The sequence below is a fragment of the Trichomycterus rosablanca genome, chromosome 13, assembly GCF_030014385.1.
Source record: "Trichomycterus rosablanca isolate fTriRos1 chromosome 13, fTriRos1.hap1, whole genome shotgun sequence".
Classification (NCBI taxonomy): domain Eukaryota; kingdom Metazoa; phylum Chordata; class Actinopteri; order Siluriformes; family Trichomycteridae; genus Trichomycterus; species Trichomycterus rosablanca.
In genome coordinates this window covers 1,896,384-1,917,057 of record NC_086000.1, presented here as the reverse complement: position 1 = coordinate 1,917,057, position 20,674 = coordinate 1,896,384, and the positions used below count along the sequence as shown (strand labels likewise).

The following is a 20,674-nucleotide window of genomic DNA, read 5'->3' as shown; positions in this document are numbered from 1 at the left end:
GGACTTTGTTTTATAGAGCAGAGTCCTCTAAAAACACAAGCTTATTATTAAACAATACGACACACTTTTCCAGCCCTGACTGTGAATAAATACTGAGATCTTTATATATTTTATCTTTCTTTTAACCCCAAAATAGATGGATTATAGATAGATAGATAGATAGATAGATAGATAGATAGATAGATAGATAGATAGATAGATAGATCGTAATTGTTTATAATCATGATCAAATAGATAGATAGAAAAATAGATTATAAATAGATAAATTATAGATAGATAAGAGTATAGACAGATAGATAGATGAATAGATAGATAAACAGAGATAGATTTCAGATATAGATAGATAGATTATAGGTAGGTATATAAATTATAGATAGATATATCATGATTATATAGATAGATAACAGATATAGACAGATAGATTATAGATAACAGATATAGACAGATAGATTATAGATAACAGATATAGACAGATAGATTATAGATAACAGATATAGACAGATAGATTATAGATTGATTATAGATAGTTAGATTGTTTAGATAGTGAGATAGATTATAGATAGATTATAAATATAGATAGATAGGTAGATAGATCATGGTTGTTTATAATCATGGTAATATACATTATAGATTATAAATATAAAGATAAATTATAGATAGATATCGATATAGATAGATAGATATAGACACATTAAATATAGATATATTTAATCTGATTAAATAGATTATAGATAGATATCGATAGATTATAGATAGGTAGATCGTAATTGTATATAATCATGATTAAATAGATAGATTATAAATGTAGATTATAGATAGATACTCTATTAACCCTGAAGTAAATTAAGGCCTCAGTAGCTGGTTACAGAGTGGATGATATTAAAGTGCTTCTTGCAGCCTTTAGTTAAAATTTCAGCACATTCTTTATCCTATTTTATAAAATTACACGTGTGAATCTGAAGATAATATAAGCAATAAAAGTATAAATAAAAAAACCTCAGAGGTAAATGCTAATTTTCCTTCAGTGTAACAGCAGTGTAGGAGTGTTTTATTACAGTAAGTTATGCTGTAATTGTAATAAAAAATACAAAAGAAATCCAGTCGTTTAAAGCACATCGTTTTATTTCCATAGAAAACACAAAACACACGTTATAATACATTCACATGACAACAGAATAAACTTGACCTATTACGATAAATAAAATATCCTCAGGATTCTGTGACGGTTCTGTGTGCTGTACCACCAGCATGTCTGGAGTTTTAGTTTAGTTTAAGACTGTCTGCTTATTTTAGCTAGAAAAATCATTTCCTTTGGTCTGAGTGCAGCTCCATGAGTGGCACTGATTTTCTCCTCGGGGTCTCTGAATGATGGACCTGGCACCGTTTTTACGAGCGAGCCGAAGACCAGCGGATACCTGCGGTCGTGTCCTGGCTTTAAGACCGAAAGTGCAAATAAAGTGAAGTGTGTGGGAGGAAGTGGAGTGACTGTCGAGGGTGTGGAGATTTAAACTAAACAGTGCGGAGGGAGATTAGAAGATGGAATGAAGGAGGAGGAGGAGTAAACGCTGGTCATTCGGTCTCGCTGAGGCTGCAGGGTCGTCGGAACTCCTGCCCCCTCTCATGGATCCATTTGTTCGACACTGGAATAAGAAGAATAAAGACACTGAATAAGGAAAAGGATAAAAATGATAAAGGATGCATGTCGTTACAGTCTTGTGATTTTAATTTACAGGATCATTAAGAGCAGCAGGATTTAAAAAATCAGCCGCAGAACGTACAGAGATCCCAAATCTGCCCTGACACACACACACACGTCCTTCACAAACGTACATAAACCTCTGACTGTAACTGTGTGTTAACTGCTCTCAGGTCTGACCTGTATTTAAAAGCCACACTCACCCCACTTGTTGCCCACCAGTACAGGACAGGCCGCGTGTCTCGTACTGTAATCGCCCTCACCGCTGGGGAACAGGTTATACCAGAACACCGCTGTGCCCTGTACCACACACCCAACAAACACACTGTCAGATTAACATTCAGAATGATCAGCATTAACACAGTCAGCATGCGGGGGCATTCTTACCTTTTTGGGCCAAATTGCAGCTCCAACATCTGTGAAGACTGTAGCGCCTCCTGCTGGTACATCACTCATCTGCAACACAGTGTTATTCTTATATTATAAATTACAATTTAGATTAAATACAGCGGGGTGAAAAAGTCTAAGCCCCCTTTCCAACTGCCTCTCGTTTTGTATTTTTAAGGAGTAAATAAAGGAGTCAATGAGGGAGTAAATGATGAAGTAAATAGTGGAGTGAATAGTATAGAGAATGAAGGAGTGAATGAAGGAGTAAATAAAAGAGTGAATGAAGGAGTGAATGATGGTATGAATGGAGGAGTGAATGAAAGGGTGAATAAAGGACTAAATGAAGGAGTGAATGAAAAAGTAAATAAAAGAGTTAATTAAGGAGTGTATGAAAAAGTGAATGAAAGAGTGAATAATGGAGTAAATGAAGGAGTAAATAATGGACTGAATGGAGGAGTGAATGAGGGAGTGAATGAAGTGAATAAATAAGTGAATGAAGGAGTGAATAATGGAGTAAATTAAGGAGTAAATAATGGACTGAATGAAGGAGTGAATGAAGGAGTAAATAATGGAGTGAATAATGGAGTGAATAAACGTGTAAATAATGGAGTGAATGAAGGACTGAATGAATGAATGATTGTGTGTATGTGTGTGTGTGTGTGTGTGTGTGTGTGTGTGTGTGTGTGTGTGTGTGTGTGTGTGTGTGTGTATGAGTGTGTTGACTCACATAGAAGAGCCAGGTAGCGATTCTGTTTCCTGTGCCGAGCTCTTTGAATGCGTCCGGCTCGTCTTTCTGCGGCGGAAGAACACACAGAGTTAGAACAGGGTAACACCAGGGTGAAACATCTGTACACATCTGGACAGGGTGGGACTCACTCACACATCCACTGACACTTCATGAAAATACAGAGCAGCCAATCCACCCCTGGCATGAGTGGGAAAATACAGATAGTGAGCCAAGGCAAAGATCAAACCCAGGTTCCCAGGACCCATATTGTGGTGCAGCACCCAATCCACCATCTGCACCATCATGCCACCCCCGAAAATCATTATAATGACTTTAAACTTTATAAATCATTGCTGGTTGGTCTGTATTTATCCTACAATCAAACACAGGAAGTGTGGAGATGGAAACTCACCCTGCCGAAATCGAAATGTGGCTCGTACTGCCCTCCGACTCCGTAATTTGCAACCTGAGGACAAAAACAAACAAAAAAATGGGTGTAAATACTGTCAAAGAAACACTGCTGGACCCTTGAGCAAGAACGTTAATCCGGTAGATATTAAAATGAACGAGCACCAGGTGCTTTGCTAAATGAATAATGCTGAGACGAGTGGTGGAAGAACACACAGGGTATAGCGTGACTCTCTGTATGAGCTACTGCTCTCTGTGACTCCAACACGAGTGGTGGAGGAATACAGAGAGTGTAGCGTGTTCCTCTGGTGTGTAAAGGCTGTCTGTAAGAATCCACCGGGGGTTGGTGTAAAGCACATGCGTCTGAGGAGGTGCATGCCAGCCTGCAACTGTTCCCGGCCAGTGAGGGCGGCTTTAGAGGACATGGGACTTGGATATACCCAATTATTACTTTTCCTTTCATTTTTTAAATTTGGCATGGCGCAGTGGGAAGCACTGTTGCATCACAGCAAGAACGTCCTGGGTTTGATTCCCTGGCCGGGCTGCCAGGTTCCTTTCTGTTTGGAGTTTGCATGTTCTCCCTGTGTCTGTGGGTTTCCTCCGAGCACTCCGGTTTCCACCCACAGGCCAAACACATGCAGTCGTGACTGATTGGAGATACATAATCGCCCTAAGTGTCAAGCTGTCTGGTGTGTGTCCTGCCTTTCGCCCAATGACCCACTTTCGCCCACAGACCCACTGTGACCCTGACCAGGATAAAGTGAAAGCTGTATTTGGAAAACAAACACGTCCTGGATGATTTTTTTTCTCCTTATTCTGCAGTCTGGATGATCTGAGGCGTCAAAAGATGATAAATGACGTGACGCTGTGAGTCCAGGTGCAGCAGATTCTCGTCTCTCACCTGCAGCTCCTCGGCGGTGAGCATGTCCAGACCCGTCACATCCTCGATCCTCTGGTTGATCATGTGAACCACTGGGTGCTCGTAACCCTGCAGCCAGGCGCTGAAGAGGTAAAAGGAAGGTAAACGTGGACAATAATCGAGCAATCATTAAGAAATCACATGATCTGATCATTTGCTTCCAGTTAGTGAGCTACATGCGTCCAGTCAGACCTTTGTACACCTGGTTTGTTTTTTAAATCGACTACGTCATAGAACTTCCCCAATCTGTTGTTACACAGTTGGAAGCATATCATTTGTATTATTTAACTGATTTTACACACCTGTTAGGAATAGGTTGCTAAAAAGACTTCAATCCCGTAATTAGCAGGGGTGTCCACATACTTCTGGCACATGGTGTGTCCGAAGGTTGTCTGTATTTTTTTGAACACTTACAGTACAGTGGTATAAAAGTAATCACCCTTATTTTCCAGTAGTGTAATGGTTTAAGTCATTAAACAAAATATACTACTACTGTATTATAAGTACTTTATCATGGTCAGGGTCGCAGGGGGTCCGTTTTCCCTGGAATCACCAGGAGCAACATGGCGACATGACCCAAGCAGGACACCAAACCCTGTAGAGGCTAACAAAGCTATTTCAAGTCTCTAGGCCTCCATCGGACCACAGCGAGAGCCATGATTATAAAAGAGAGGACACTTGGAACTTTTCTTGTTGGGGGCCAGAATTTTTAATATCCAAAAACTGGGGAACAGAGCCAGAATCTGGAATTAAATACCAGAACCGCGGTGTACAAAGTCTAGTACTTAACGTGAGTACTGAAGAATGCAGGAGAATGAGGAAACAGAACTGAAAGAAGAAGAGAAGACGTAGCCAAATCAAACACTTCCTGTCTGTTGACATGTTTAATCACGCAAGTGCTGCACATCGTTCCATCACTTCCCAAAAAGCTTTACTGGACTGATATTTGGTTACTAGGGAGGCTAATTAAGCAAATCTAACTCACAGTCGTGTTCATGAATCCATTTTGGGACGAGCATGAGTGTTTCAGTGAGTCTGTGTCCGTTAGAAATTTTTTAGAAGGTTTGATGCGGCTCATTCTGGTGCTTTTCTGTCACTACGGTTGTAAAATAAGACTTTATTGATCCCCTTGGGGTAATTAACTAAAAGTGGTTATTTAAGTTACTATAATCTCAAATAAACTGAGTTAAAGTAGTTATTTATGTATATAATATATAATATAATCTCAAATATATTATATAATATCTCAAATTAATTAAGTGGTTATTTAAGTATATAATAATCTCAAATATATAATATAATCTCAAATACATTGAGTAAAATTGGCTATTTAAGTATATAATATACAATATATAATATAATCTTAAATATATAATATAATCTCAAATAAATTGAGCACAATTATTTGAGTTACTATAATCTCAAAAAGACTTTTTTTTCTTTACACCCAATCTCAGATCAGCAGTTTCTGTCAAATGCTAAATGCAAAACTAATGTATTAAATAATGATTTTATACTTTCTCGTGCTGCCTCATGTCTGTATGCTTCCAGATATCCCTAATATAGTGGCTAGCGAGTGAATCTTTCATTTTCCCCTCATGGTCAGCCATTCGCACCCCCCGCCGCCCGGTCCCCGAATATTTTCCCTCCACTCCTCCGTCCTGTCTCTGTCTCGCTTAGTCTCACTTATTTCTCAAACTTTTTCCTCTTCATTTCCCTTTCATTCGATTCACTCAGGTCATCTCCTTTACACACTTCTGCCTTTTTTCCTCCATTCCTGAGCGTGCACCTCATCACGTAGGCTCGGGACAGCGCCGTACAAACCCCCTACAGATAAACGCAGGCTGGGTTACGCCCAACACACACACACACACACACACACACACACACACACACACACACACACACACGCGTAATGAATAGGCTGAGTTAAACCACCGTGATGTGGCGGCAGAACCGTTTCTATGTTTATCCTTATGAAAAAGTATTTTCGTGCACAGACTCAAACAGGCTCACACAGGAGCTGTTAGAGGGTTTCTGAGCAGCACGAGGCAACCAACGGAGTCCCGAAGCACATCACAGAGCCATGGAGCAACAGAGAATTCGATTTTTGGATTTTCGGTTTGGTTCGCGACCCCTTACCTCTTGGAGACTCTGTAGTTAGCTGTGGTGAGTTTTCCCGTATTGGGGTCATGCACTGTGGCGCGCCTTAACTACTCCCGAAAACACACAGCAGCACAGAAGAAAAGCACGTAGAGCAGAGAGGAGAAAAAGAGACGGTTAGTCAAGGTTCTGATACTAAACTGCAACAGCAAGCAAAACAGGGACAATTCAGAAGGCATCATGACAGGACAGGTAGTTACCCATAATTCATCAGTTCAAGTTTAATATCGAACACAGTCATGGATAATTTTGTATCTCTAGTTCACCTGACTGCATGTTTTTGGACTGTGGGAGGAAACCCACACAGACACGGGGAGAACATGCAAACTCCACATGGAAAGGACCCAGATCGCCCCACCTGGGAATCAAACCCAGCTTACTCGACAGTGGACAGCAGCTTAGTTTTCTGATTATAAGCGAAAGGCGGGTTTTCGTTCCAACCTTGGCAAACAGCCACTGTTCCATGCAGTTTGTAATGGGTACAGTTAAACTAGCCCTATTTATATGGGCATAGAGAAGTCCCTAGTTTTAGGAGCAGACAGGAAGGAAGTCAAATTTGTGAACAGGTCAGGGTTGTGGTGGGAGACGCCTGGGCAACATGGAATGCCAATCCATGCCAGGGCTTCAGCCGCCCCCTCAGACACAGGTACAGTCAAACTAGCCCTATTTGTACGGGCATAGAGAAGTCACTAGATTTAGGAACAGAACATCCAAGATGCTGTCATGTATGTAGATCGGGGAACAGGTCAGGGTAGTGGTGGGCCAAGGTCCACTGGGAAACACCTGGGCAACAAGGAGAGCTAATCCATGCCAGGGCTTCAGCCGCCCCCCTCAGACACGGACAATAATAACTGTGACATCTAGACGCCCGGCTGACTGAATATGTATGTATGTAGGTAGGCGTCTACACAGACATGATTGGCTATGTCTAAATAAGGAAGGCGGGTTTAGCCTGGCAGTTGTAGGTGCACTCGTCAGTGTGACCTCAGTGCAGGTCCCAAGCCCGGATCAAACAAGGAGGGTCGAGCAAGATCAAATATGAGAACCTGATTAAATAAATATATTTAAATATCAACATTGATTAATGTAAATCTTTATTTCCCATCATGCCTTTGGCTTTGTTCCTGTTCCACTGCAGTCAAAGCATGTTAAAACATCCACAGAGAAAAAAGCACAGCACACGGCGTCCATTCTCATATTCTCCAAACCCCCAGGGCCCAAACGTCTCAGCAAAATCACACCATCCAGCCTCTCTCCCGATTTATACTGTTAATATCTACAATCAGGACAGAATCCAGATGTTTTCCAGATGTTTTGGGTCTATACATTATGTTTAGCTCTGATGATGTGATTGTGCTTTTGATTCGAGGTGCTCTGGAGGAGGTTCTTCGGTGTCGCCCCGGCGCTGATCGTTACCTCTTGCTGATCCTGTAGGGGGCGGTCTCGAGCACGCCTGTGATAGGGTTTGAGATGGTGGCCCTCCGGAGCTACGGAGCCAGAAAAGGGGTTAAGCTGTGCTCTATGTGCGACTTTAACTGACTTATCGGGACGTATTTGTGTGATAAATAGAGGTGATTGGTTATATGTGGATCGAGCAAAGCAATAAAGCCGCGGTCACACCAGAAACTCGCGGTGGTTGGGATTCGGTGAGCGATTTAGCCACGATTTATCATTTTAACCAACCCACACCTGTAATTTGGGAGTGAATTCTGGTCTCTTCATGAATGTGATGTAATTTAGGCTCCCGGCTGATAGGGGTCTGTGAGACCCCACCCCTGCCAGGTGAAAAGAAGCGATCCGGGGTGTGTGACAGCCTCAACTCTCTTTGATCAGGGAAGTTTGCGGAGGGGCAGCGACTAAAACGGAATTCCTTCTACTCTGGTGCGAGTGCGCCCTCTACTGACCGTTTCAAGCGCCAACACAGGGGGTAGGGTGTGGCTCTCAGTATGTTTTTCTGCCCTCTGTGAGATCCCGCCCCTGCCAGGTGAAAAGAAGCGATCCAGGGCACGTGACAGCCTCAACTCTCCTTGATCAGGGAGGTTTGCTGGGGGGCAGCGACTAAAACAGAATTTCTTCACGTGTGACAGCCTCGGCTCTACCAGATCCCTGATCGGGGTCTGGACGAACTGGGAAGTTCCGATTGGTCAGAATACTGGTGTGACTGGGGCTTAAAATCACTGCTGATGAAACATCAAATGACATCCAGCGACCAATCAGAAATCGGAGAGCCGAACTCACCCTGGGCTTGGCGAGCTCCTTGACCTTCTCGATCTCGTACTCAGAGATGATCTCATGGTAGCGGACGATGTGCGGCCGATCCCACTCGTCCTCCACCTTGACGGGCGCCAGCAGCAGGCGGGGGTTGTTGTTGTTGTTGACGTAGCGGCAGAACAGGCGGCTCTGCCTGCGGCGGGTCTGCGGAGAGAGGGAAGGGTGGGCGGGGCTTAGCAAAGCTTAAATACAGAGACGCTCAGTCAGGACGCAAAACGCTAATAAAGACACGAAGGAAGAGAGTAAAATGCTGATTTGTAAAGCTTTTATGTCTTAATAAAGCACCACATTTTCAATGAATTTCAATGATGAACTGCAGGCAGGCCAGTCTAGCAACCTTCGCTTCCAGACACGCTGTTTTAATACACACAGAGCCTGACGTGGCCTGACATCCCTGAAAGGGCTTTTACTCTATATCCGTATGCTACCGTATTATTTAGGGGGGTCGCTGGACTCACCATTTTGATGCCCTGGCCTCGACACAGCTGCTCGTATCTCTTCCTCTCGGGCAGCGGATCTCTGGATCTCTTCATCTGCACGTCCCTCTTATCGATGTGCTTCTTCTCCTTCTCTCCGCCGTCCTGCTTCCGCGCCTCCTCCTCCTCGGCCTTCCTCTGCTTCTCCAGCTGGACCTCGAAGTACCGAAGGTTCCCGTTGGCCCGCTGGTGGGACGGATCTGGTACCCACAAACATCCCAAAATAGTCAAAAACGATTATTGTGTGATTATTGTTCTATAATCAGCCGAGACGGTTGGTCATCTCACCCAGTTTGAGCATCCTCTTGGTGAGCTCCAGCGCCCGGTCGAGCTCGCCCTGCTGGTAGATGGCGTAGTTCAGGTAGTCCATGACCGTCACCTTGTCCACGGTGGAGTCCTCGCCCTCGTCCAGCTGTCTGAGCGCCTGGGTCATCCACAGCTCCGTGTGGTAGTAGTCCGCCTCCGCGTACGCCACCTTGCCCAGCTCGAAGCAGTCCTCCGCCGTCATCCGGCTCTTGTGGACCACGCCTGAGCGAGGGAGCACAAAACCGACACTCGTACGGATTTCGGATCGCTGAATTTAATCGGACCTAGAGTCGAACCCAGCGTGATGGAACACTGGGACACTTTTCCAATAATCTCTCAATTTATGTACAATCAGGTTCTGGAACGGGATTAAAAACAGACACACGGACGTACCGGGCAGGTCTCCGGTGGAGATGGTGTTGGCCGAGAGCTGGTACGTGTCCTGCAGCCTGAGCAAAGCTTTAGCCGCTCCGGTCTGATCTTCGTCGGTGGGGAAGTATTGCCTCTGTACCGTCAAATTCGAGATAAACCCTGAACAGACAAAGACAGACACGTTTATATTACGTTTATATACGTAAAGTCCAGGAATGCGTGATCATTTCATTATTTTTGTTCACTCTGTCTATACAGCAGCCACTCTGGCTGAAAAGGGGTCGGTCACATGGCACAAGAATCAGGAATGGTAAAGGAAGTAATGAAATGAAGTCAAATATCTTGGACGTTCTTAGTTTACACTTAGCGGTGTGAAAACTGACCATCGGTGGTGTCCTTAAGCACCAGGTTCTCGAGGTCTGACCACTCAGTGACCAGCCTCTTCATCAGCTTGAAAGCATTAACTGGGTGTCCCACAAAACGCTCGGGGTCCTCCATCGCTGTTAATGTCAAGGAGTCCAGCTTCTCGGCCCATCTAACACACACACACGCACACACGCACACAATTATATTGTTATACACCCCTTGTAATGATTGAATTCATGTGTTTCAGCCACAACAGTTGATGACAGGTGTAATATATCATGTATATACAGTGTATCACAAAAGTAAGTACACCCATCACATTTCTGCAAATATTTCATTATATCTTTTCATGGGACAACACTATAGACATGAAACTTGGATATAACTTAGAGTAGTCAGTGTACAGCTTGTATAGCAGTGTAGATTTACCGTCTTCTGAAAATAACTCAACACACAGCCATTAATGTCTAAATAGCTGGCAACATAAGTGAGTACACCCCACAGTGAACATGTCCAAATTGTGCCCAAATGTGTCGTTGTCACTCCCTGGTGTCATGTGTCAAGGTCCCAGGTGTAAATGGGGAGCAGGGCTGTTAAATTTGGTGTTTTGGGTACAATTCTCTCATACTGGCCACTGGATATTCAACATGGCACCTCATGGCAAAGAACTCTCTGAGGATGTGAGAAATAGAATTGTTGCTCTCCACAAAGATGGCCTGGGCTATAAGAAGATTGCTAACACCCTGAAACTGAGCTACAGCATGGTGGCCAAGGTCATACAGCGGTTTTCCAGGACAGGTTCCACTCGGAACAGGCTTCGCCAGGGTCGACCAAAGAAGTCGAGTCCACGTGTTCGGCGTCATATCCAGAGGTTGGCTTTAAAAAATAGACACATGAGTGCTGCCAGCATCGCTGCAGAGGTTGAAGACGTGGGAGGTCAGCCTGTCAGTGCTCAGACCATACGCCGCACACTGCATCAACTCGGTCTGCATGGTCGTCATCCCAGAAGGAAGCTGATGCACAAGAAAGCCAGCAAACAGTTTGCTGAAGACAAGCAGTCCAAGAACATGGATTACTGGAATGCCCTGTGTCTTGGTCTGAGACCAAGATAAACTTGTTTGGCTCAGATGGTGTCCAGCATGTGTGGCGGCGCCCTGGTGAGAAGTACCAAGACAACTGTATCTTGCCTACAGTCAAGCATGGTGGTGGTAGCATCATGGTCTTGGGCTGCATGAGTGTTGCTGGCACTGGGGAGCTGCAGTTCATTGAGGGAAACATGAATTCCAACATGTACTGTGACATTCTGAAACAGAGCATGATCCCCTCCCTTCGAAAACTGGGCCTCATGGCAGTTTTCCAACAGGATAACGACCCCAAACACAACCTCCAAGATGACAACTGCCTTGCTGAGGAAGCTGAAGGTAAAGGTGATGGACTAAACCCAATTGAGCACCTGTGGCGCATCCTCGAGTGGAAGGTGGAGGAGTTCAAGGTGTCTAACATCCACCAGCTCCGTGATGTCATCATGGAGGAGTGGAAGAGGATTCCAGTAGCAACCTGTGCAGCTCTGGTGAATTCCATACCCAGGAGGGTTAAGGCAGTGCTGGATAATAATGGTGGTCACACAAAATATTGACACATTTGGGCACAATTTGGACATGTTCACTGTGGGGTGTACTCACTTATGTTGCAGCTATTTAGACATTAATGGCTGTGTGTTGAGTTATTTTCAGAAGACAGTAAATCTACACTGCTATACAAGTTGTACACTGACTACTCTAAGTTATATCCAAGTTTTATTTCTATAGTGTTGTCCCATGAAAAGATATAATAAAATATTTGCAGAAATGTGAGGGGTGTACTCACTTTTGTGATACACTGTAAGTGTAATTATGTGCTTCCAACTTTGCAGCAGCAGTTTATGGAAGGTCCTTTCCTGTCCCAGCTTTATAAAGACTTGAAGAAAAGCTCGATTTAAAAAAGCTCCAGTGTTCTGCACCTCAGCAACACTCAACAGCTTTATGAATTAACCAGAACGTCAACATCAGCACCCAGCCATACAAATGAATGGGCACAAATTCCCATGCACAGACACGCACAAGCCTTGTGAGAAGCCTTCTCAAGAGAGCAGCTGTTGTTCTACCTAACAACTCTGTAATTGTGTCCAAGTACTTTTGTACATACAGTCTATATGGGTTCCTGGGCGGCACGGTGGCTAAGTGGGTAGCACTGTCGCCACACAGCAGGAAGGTCCTGGCTTCAATCCCCAGGTGGGGTCCTTTCTGTGTGGAGTTTGCATGTTCTCCCCATGTCTGCGTGGGTTTCCTCCGGGTGCTCCGGTTTCCTCCCACAGACCAAAGACATGCAGCCAGGCTAATTGGAGACACTGAATCGTCCTATAAGTACCCGGCCGCTAGGATGCATAAATGAGTGCACTGTAGTGCCGATCCCAAGCACGGGTAAATAGGGAGGGTCGTGTCAGGAAGGGCATGCGGCGTAAAAAATGATCACGATCCGCCGGCGACCCCTGACGGGAGCAGCCAAGGAAATAGAGTCTATATGGGTTCCTCTGACGTGTGTGTGTGTGTGTGTGTGTGTGTACGTACTGTTTAACCTGCTCCAATTTGTTCTCCTCGGCTCGAATGTAATCTTTCAGTGACGTCACCAGGTCCTTCTCTGTGTACAGCAGGTCTGTCATCTGACCTGAGAGGTGGAAATAACATTTAAATAATAAAACGTATAATAATGTTTAATAAAACATTAAAACCATTTATTCTACTCTAATGTCTGTAATAAAAAAAGTTTTAAATATATGTACAGATTGATAATATAAGAGTTAATAACCGCTTCTGTATATTGATTAGGGATTATAAACAAAGTCTCACCGATGGATGTGAAGAAGTCATTGTGAGCATGAAGAGTTTGGAAAATACAACTCAACACAAACCAACACAGCGCCATCCTGAGAGAGAGAGAGAGAGAGAGAGAGAGAGAGAGAGAGAGAGAGAGAGAGAGAGAGAGAGACAGAAGAGAAACAGAAGGGAGAGAGATTAGTGAGAATTACATCCACACCCTCCGCAGACAGTTTATTTAAATTATAAGATCTGTGTCAGTAAATCATCCCGGTGCATGTGCACCCTGCTAGAGCTGCTCCAGTCAAAGTAGGTCCTGAGCTTATCCAGAAACATATATGAGGCTTCAACCAACTTCAAGCCATCACACATTCCCTCATACCTGGTACATGGAGTGGCTGGGGAAAAGACACAGTAGGGGCCCACTACAAAAAAAAAAAAAGCATTTTTAATCCTTCGCCCCTGCCTGACACTGTGCTTGTGTGGATTTCTAAGAACACTTGAACAGCATATGTGTGCCTGAACCAACACAGGGGTGTGGGTGTGTGTGTGTGTGTGTGTCTTGAATAAACATGACACTTCTAAAAGCCACGTGGAGGAGGAGAGAGCTGAAAAGCTTCAGCATTGTGTTAAATACACAGTGTGATACAGAGGTCACTGTAAATCTGCTCACCAGCTGTTTTACTCACATCTGCTTCAAATGAACCCAAAGCTAAACTTTGTTTTTATTTTACAAATTTACAAGAATTACGATTGATTACGAGGCGCTCAGGCGGCGAGCCCACTACCGCTGGTCCAGTAGCGCTGGGATCCAGGGTTCACATCTTGACCAGTTGGGTGTCTGTATACAGACGTGATTGGCTTCTTCTTTTGGGGAGGAGGTGGATTGGCGTCCTGGTACTGCTTTGCATCCAGTGGTTGTTGGCCAGCATTATTTTACTCGGTGTTTATGATAAGCTGGTGAGTTTCCTGTGCCCATATAAATAAGGCTAGTCCCTAATGGACTGATCCACACTCCCAAATGTCAGTAAATATTAGGAACATGAAACAGTGGTTTTCTTGCCAAGGGTGGACAGCAAACACCAAACGGTTGCCTCCTGTTAAGAGGAAAATAGTCTGGATGTTAGGATGTTAAGATGTACACAACCACCACAAACAGCCCATTCATAAATAAGAAGCTGATTGTGGTATTCAGGAAAAGTAGGTAAGCACAACCTACAATAGCATTTTAAAGGTTCTTACCTCAACCCTTAAAGGAATAAGAAGCCCTAAAAACATCAAAGGCATGCCTGAAAACCAACACTTCTGTATGGAATACCATGACGACATTATTTCCATCAGTACAACCTCCAGAGTAGAGCCCGAACATGGTACATTTAATATCTATTATAATAATCCAACTTATCAATTAATCACAAAAAAATTCAATCAATTAAGGAACCAATTACTAAAATGATCAGTTGTAGCATTACAGTGGTTGGATGGATCTGTGATGGATGATGAAATGGTGCCGGTCCAAGATGTTCCCTGTTTTGCATCCAATGAAACCCTGAACAAACATGAGCAGTTGTAGCCTAGCAGTTAAAATCTTGGACTTGTAATCGAAAGGTCGCTGGGTCAAGTCCCACCACTGCCAGGTTCTACAAGGCCCTTAAACTGTATACTGCCACGGCACAGTAAGTTGGTTTGGATAAAAGTGTCCGCTAAATGCTGAAAATGTCAATAAAATTAAATTAAAAGTAAATAGAATTAATGAATGAATAAAATATTTTGTAAATTATTGAATGACTTTGATCTGTGAAAATGTCTGTATAGAGCAATTATTGAGCTTTACTGAAATAAAAAATATGAACTCTAAGACAATAAACTGCACTAATGCAAACACGATCTACACGAGCTTATACGAAGGAACTTCGGGGGGTCACGTGATGCGTTCGTGAGGATCTTCAGGTCCGGCATGGAAGCTCGGTGCAGGAGCAAAGTGCCACGTGTGCGTCCGGCCCCTCGGTCCTCCCCCATGCACATTAGAGCTCTTTCTACCCTCCAACACTCAAAACCATTCAGAAAAAGCTCCATGTGAAGCCCTGCGTGTGCCAACCAAGCTGGCAAGGGCACTGGATAAAGAGGGATGCCCTGCACAACGGCGACAGCGCAGACTTGATGCGCATCTCTGTCAAACTCTGTCCAAAATCGCATATGTGCAAACATGTAACAGTGATCTTTTCAATCAATAACCAAATTAAAGCATGACTTGTACACATAATCTTACATTTCACAGTTTTGCAGATGACGTGTTGACTTATTGGATCATAAACTTGATGCATAATCATCTCCAAACGTGGCAGACGATTCACAAAAGCCACAGAGCTGTTCATTCATGCACAGAAATCATAAATTCACAACCTATCTCCAAAGTTTTTCCTACTGCGCATGTTCCAAATAAACCAAATAAATACAGTACTTAAAGCAGGAATTGCAAGATGCAATTTAAATTGCAAACTTTTACAGACAAGTTAAACCTAACACGTTTCCTCTTTTAACTCTTTAATAGTCTCACCATGAAAGTAATGTTTAAAAAATATTTCTTTGCATTTCTTAGTTTCTTAGGACTATACCAATAACAAACATTAATATTTTGTACTAGTGCACACAGTATTTCAGTATTTTTAATAAGCAAACAGCTGATGATCACAAAAATGATCCAACTTTTTATCAAGTTGACACATGGGTTGGAAAGGCTGTTTTCTTAAAACCACAGTGTAATCTAGCAGTTTTTTAAGTTTAACACATGTCAACCCAGCAGTAGATCTGGCCCAAACAATATCATTTAAATACAGCTTATTTTTACCCAAATATTTAGTTTAAATTAAGAATGGTTGAGCAGATCATTAAAGGGTTCATGGAAATCTGGATTCCAGCAAGAAAAGCAACACGTTACAGAACTTCTTCTGGTTAGATTTTGCCTCAAACTTGCCAAATTTAACCACACACACACACACACACACACACACACACACACACACACACACACACACACACACACACACACACACACAGAGACAGAGAGAGAGAGAGAGAGAGAGAGAGAGAGAGGTATTCATGTACTGAATGAATGAACCTGATGTAAAGTTAATAAGGAAACTGCATCAGTGTGTCACATGAATGAACACTTACCGTTTCACCTATTCACTCCGTGTTCTCGTCCTGGAATAATAATCAGATCACTTCAGCCTCTTCCTATAAGAGTTCCAGTCCCTGTTCCCCTCTCCGTGTCTCTGTGCTGTGTTTATGCCTGATTTGAGTCGGTAGCCGTGATTTAACCCCCGGTTTGTGCCTCCGCTCCACCTCTCGCCATCTGGTGCCGGTGATCCGGTGATACGTGCAGAGCCTCACACACTTCCGAACCGATTAAACCCTGTACTACTGAGTCGATTCACTGAGTCGATACGTCTTATATAATTCACTGAGTGTGACTGATACCTATACAATTCACTGAGTCGATACGAATCAAGTGATTCAACTGCCCCAGCGACAATTGATTGATTGATTGATTGAGTACTTTATTTATCCCCGAAGGGAAATTGTGGTGTCGCAGCAGCAATTACAATTCTAACAAACATCACACAATGACATTACAATGGGGTAAATGAAAGAATCAAAAAATTAAGACAAATGTAAATACAAGTAAGATATAAAATATAAAAATATAAAATATATATAAATAAAAATATATATAATAATATAAAAAATTAGAGTATAAAACATCTAGCAGGACAAGAACAAAAAAAAACCTAAAAACTAAAAGAAAGGGGGGAGCCTAAAGGTGCAGGTACGTACGTTGTGCAATTTAAAACTGCAAATAAAACAGTACCATGTTCAAATTGAAAGTTTAATTGTCTTTATTATAGTTACTATAGGTTGCCACAGCTGTGGGCAGAAATGACTTCATATAAGCGCTCTTTGTTGCAGTGAAGACAAGTCTGCACTGGTCCGGCATTAAAGTCTGGACTAAGGAGAAGGAGTCCTTGACTTCCTTAAACAAACATCCCTGACTTATCTCAGACTTTTAAATCAGATTAAAGAACCATCACACTTAAAAAGCTTCCTATTATCAATTTAAACTTACTTTGTCAACATGGAATCGATCTCGAGTGAATCATTTAGTAACAGTTCCGACGTGCCTTCAACAATGATCAACGTCGCTGTGTAAACACGATAAAATTTTAACTCAAGTACCAAACAGACAATATTTGCTGTGTCTTGTAATAAAATGTGTTCCTTTGAAAGTGTTGGGCCATGTTGAAAAGACTGAATCAATGTTTGCTTAGTGCTAATTCAATAGCCATTGTTTAGGTAATGTGTCAAAAATGCTAGCTTGCTAGCCAACCGTATCACACATGATAAATTCGTTTTCAATTTAACAATAAAATAGGATAAAAATAGAGATTTAAGGCCAATTGATCCACTTTTCTCATTTATGTACTCTAACATCGATATATTGTAGCATAATTATAACATTTTAATAAATTACTGGAGTACTTAAAACATGTACTCTTATACAGTGTATTCTACTCTCTACCATACATTGTGTATACATGTATTTAGTTTTACTTATATTTCACACATAAACTAGTGTTGTTTTGTTTTTATTACAGTAAAATACCCTGTGATTAACCAATATTAGCAATACTGGATATAAAGATTCTTAGTTGATGTAGATACATAATCCAAAGCAACTTACAGAACTGTCACATTATATTATCTAAGCAATTCAGGGTTAAGAGCCTTGCTCAAGGGTCCAACAGTGGCAACCTGAGTGGTGGGGCTTGAACCAGCGACCTTTCACTTACTAGTGCAGTACCTTAACCACTAGGCTACAACATTCAAATAAAAGTAAACTTTTTAACTGAGGTTTTGGGTAATAAATATTGGTAAGTATGATGAGCTATTCATGCTCCCTTCTCCTCTTTCTGTCTCTGATGTGTAATTTAATCCTGATTTGTAATTTAATTCCTCTGGTTACATCAAAGTCAACGTTTTTTAATCAAGCCAGTCTCTAATTAAACTCTAAGCCTCCAGACCAAAGTCTCTTAGTTTGGATCATTTGCATTCCTTCCCACGTCTGAGCAAGCGAGTCAAGCTGTTACTCTGATGTGAGCTTCGAGAAACGCTGAAGAATTTACCAATGTGTATTTTTGTTGTTTGCTTGCAAGATACTGCCTGTTCTTACTTAGATATTCAAGAGCTGTTTAAAAAATCGCAGACAGAAGAGCAACAGTGATAAAACACGCTTACATACTTTATTACATTGTGTAGTTGTTGAAAATATTATTTACAATTAAGTTGTGGCAATAAATTTATATAAATCATTAATGCAAGAAGATTTCCAACATGTGCTCTGCAGAATCATTATTTAATTAAGGAGGAATCTGCTTCAAATGTACAGTTGAAGTCACTTAGAGACGGATGTCATCCAATGAGGTCAGACGCCTTCCAAAAAGTTGCTCCTCATATTCTGAAAGTTGTCGAAGAAACCCAGCATTCGGCGCCGCGCAGGAGCGCCTCTCTTTGAGCCAGCGGAAAGCATGAAGCAAAGACCAGCTACGCTGTTCCATCAGGAAGGCCAGGGTTAAAACCGAGCTGCGGCTTCGTCCCATGCTGCAGTGCACCAGCACACGCCCTCCGGGTGATCCCGGGGAGCCCCTCAGGGCCACGGCTATGAAGCGGGAAGCTTCCGGAAGCGCCTGACGAAGGTCCTGCTGGGCGTCATCGCTCAGCCGTAAGCGCAGGTAACACAGGACGTTGGGGAACGCGTCTGAGACCTCGGCTGTGGCGTTGACCACGTGTGTGATGTGCAGGTTCTTGATGATGCGGTAGTCGTGTGCTTGCAGGGCCGAACCCTGGTACAGCTCGTCTTCCAGGATCTCGGAGGGATAGATGGTGAGAAGGCGGCGCTCAGACTCGAGCAGGACCATGCGAGGTGTGCACAGGAAGGGGTAAAGTGAGTGGAAGGCAGAGTAGCCACCCAGCAAGATCACTGGGTCCATGCCAAGGGCACTCAGTTGGTAGAAACAGTGTTGTAAGGTGGGGTTGTCGGCACGTGCCTCATGGCTACCTACTGTACCAAGTACGCGAAAGAGAAGAAAGTTCAGCTGTATATTTAGTCAGTCATGGATATGTCTTAAGTTTACTTTAAATGCTTGAGGTACCTGGTCCGTGTCCTTCCTCTGCATAAAGCAGGATGATGGAGAACTCCTGTAGCTGGACACAGCTTATTAAACAACCCAGCTCGGGGTGAATTACAGTCACACTCGCGCGGGCGGTCACCAGGTGACTTTGTTTATACCTGTGGACGGAGAGACATACAACTGGAAAAATCAGACAGATTTTAGCTAGTTCGTCTCAAAAACTCCAAAATAAAAAAGTACACTGTACACACCATGTACCATTGTTTTTACCAATAGTATGAAGGCCTCAGAGAAGTTGAGGAGGTTAGGGCTGTTTAAGAAGTGCAGAAGGATTTGATAGTGATAAGGCACGTGTTACCTGTCTGCGGACCGACAGTCCAGGATGAGGATGTAGTGTGGGTCGTGGAGGGCGGGTTCACCGGCTTCTGCGTTCAACAGGTTGTAAACCTGCTGAGGAGTCACGTAGCCCCTCTGTATATAAGCTTTCTCTGGCAGAGCAGGAACCAGCAGCTCCTCTGAACGTTGGAACACAAAAAACTTACAGATAATATAACACAAAAACACAAAGAGAAATATGATGGATCTCAATGGTGCCAAACCTTCACTGTTGGTCTGATTGACCTGACGGGTGTCACTGCAAGAGGGTTTAATGGAGCCATTTATCACTTGGCAGGAGGGATTGTTTCCTCCTGAGGGCACAGGACGGCATTTATAGGACCTGCAATTAGAGTGGACACCAAGATTCATTAGCTATTAAAGAACTGTCCATCAGACAAGAGAATAAAGTTACCTGAGCCACAAGATGAAATTATGGCTCCTTTGACAGGTTAATTAACCCACACACACCCCCGGACAGCTATAATTCCTGGGAATCTATCTTCTTGTGAACCTTGGACTTTTCCCCCACCCACACCCAATTACAACAGCCCAGGTAATTACCATTTTCCCCCATCTGTGCTGTGGATCTTCTAAGTTCTAAATTCTAGGTACATTTGTATTTGTAGGTACTCACCTGGACAGTGTAATGCCCATGGTTTTGGATGGAAGGCATTCGTGCTTGCTGCCTACTTCACTGCTACGGGCCAAAAACCATCCTGACCCACACATATATCCTCAAAAACACACAAGCACAGCTCACAAAGCCTCCAAACACAAAACTAACAAGCACCAAGATCCTCAAATATCTGGAGTTGGTGTTTGTTTGATCAGCAGGCGTTCATGTGTGTGAAAGTCTTTCCTCTCGCTTGTTCCATCCCCCTCTTCCTTCTGTCCTAAGTTTAGGAGGTTGCCAGGGTTATGAGGCCACTGAAGTGCTCTACACGGGTTAGGGTGAGCTGGTCATGACAGGTCAGAGCGTCACGCAAATCCACCCGAATCTCACGCACAAGCTTCTCAAAGCTGAACGTGGTAAATGCAACAAACGTTTTTTAAGCATACAAGCAGCACATTTGATCAAAATTGCACGTTAGTTTATTCTGGATTATCTTTTGAGAATAAAACAAAATATTAATATAGCATGCTCAATATTTGGTCATGTCCTGCA

General features: G+C 43.1%; 2 protein-coding genes across 3 annotated transcripts; both read right to left on the bottom strand.

Annotated features, from left to right (window-relative positions):
• Positions 1-1,101: 1,101 nt before the first annotated feature.
• On the bottom strand, positions 1,102-16,327 carry p4ha1b (prolyl 4-hydroxylase, alpha polypeptide I b). 2 transcript variants are annotated; one of them, XM_063007019.1, is made up of 16 exons: positions 16,118-16,327; positions 12,977-13,053; positions 12,698-12,794; positions 10,109-10,260; positions 9,747-9,884; positions 9,336-9,575; positions 9,030-9,247; positions 8,539-8,715; positions 7,717-7,787; positions 6,280-6,345; positions 4,120-4,219; positions 3,223-3,276; positions 2,811-2,876; positions 2,084-2,152; positions 1,900-1,996; positions 1,102-1,640 (listed from the first exon to the last, which is right to left on the bottom strand). In XM_063007019.1, exons 2-16 carry the CDS (start codon positions 13,050-13,052, stop codon positions 1,570-1,572), a joined length of 1,692 nt encoding a protein of 563 aa, XP_062863089.1. In that variant the 5' UTR covers position 13,053; positions 16,118-16,327; the 3' UTR covers positions 1,102-1,569. The 2 variants fall into 2 exon arrangements, with proteins under 2 accessions (XP_062863089.1, XP_062863087.1); XM_063007017.1 differs by lacking the exon at positions 6,280-6,345.
• A 1,933-nt stretch (positions 16,328-18,260) lies between these two features.
• On the bottom strand, positions 18,261-20,083 carry styxl1 (serine/threonine/tyrosine interacting-like 1). Its single transcript, XM_063007870.1, has 4 exons — positions 20,071-20,083; positions 19,490-19,646; positions 19,153-19,289; positions 18,261-19,061 (listed from the first exon to the last, which is right to left on the bottom strand). Exons 1-4 carry the CDS (start codon positions 20,081-20,083, stop codon positions 18,400-18,402), a joined length of 969 nt encoding a protein of 322 aa, XP_062863940.1. The 3' UTR covers positions 18,261-18,399.
• Positions 20,084-20,674: the final 591 nt, after the last annotated feature.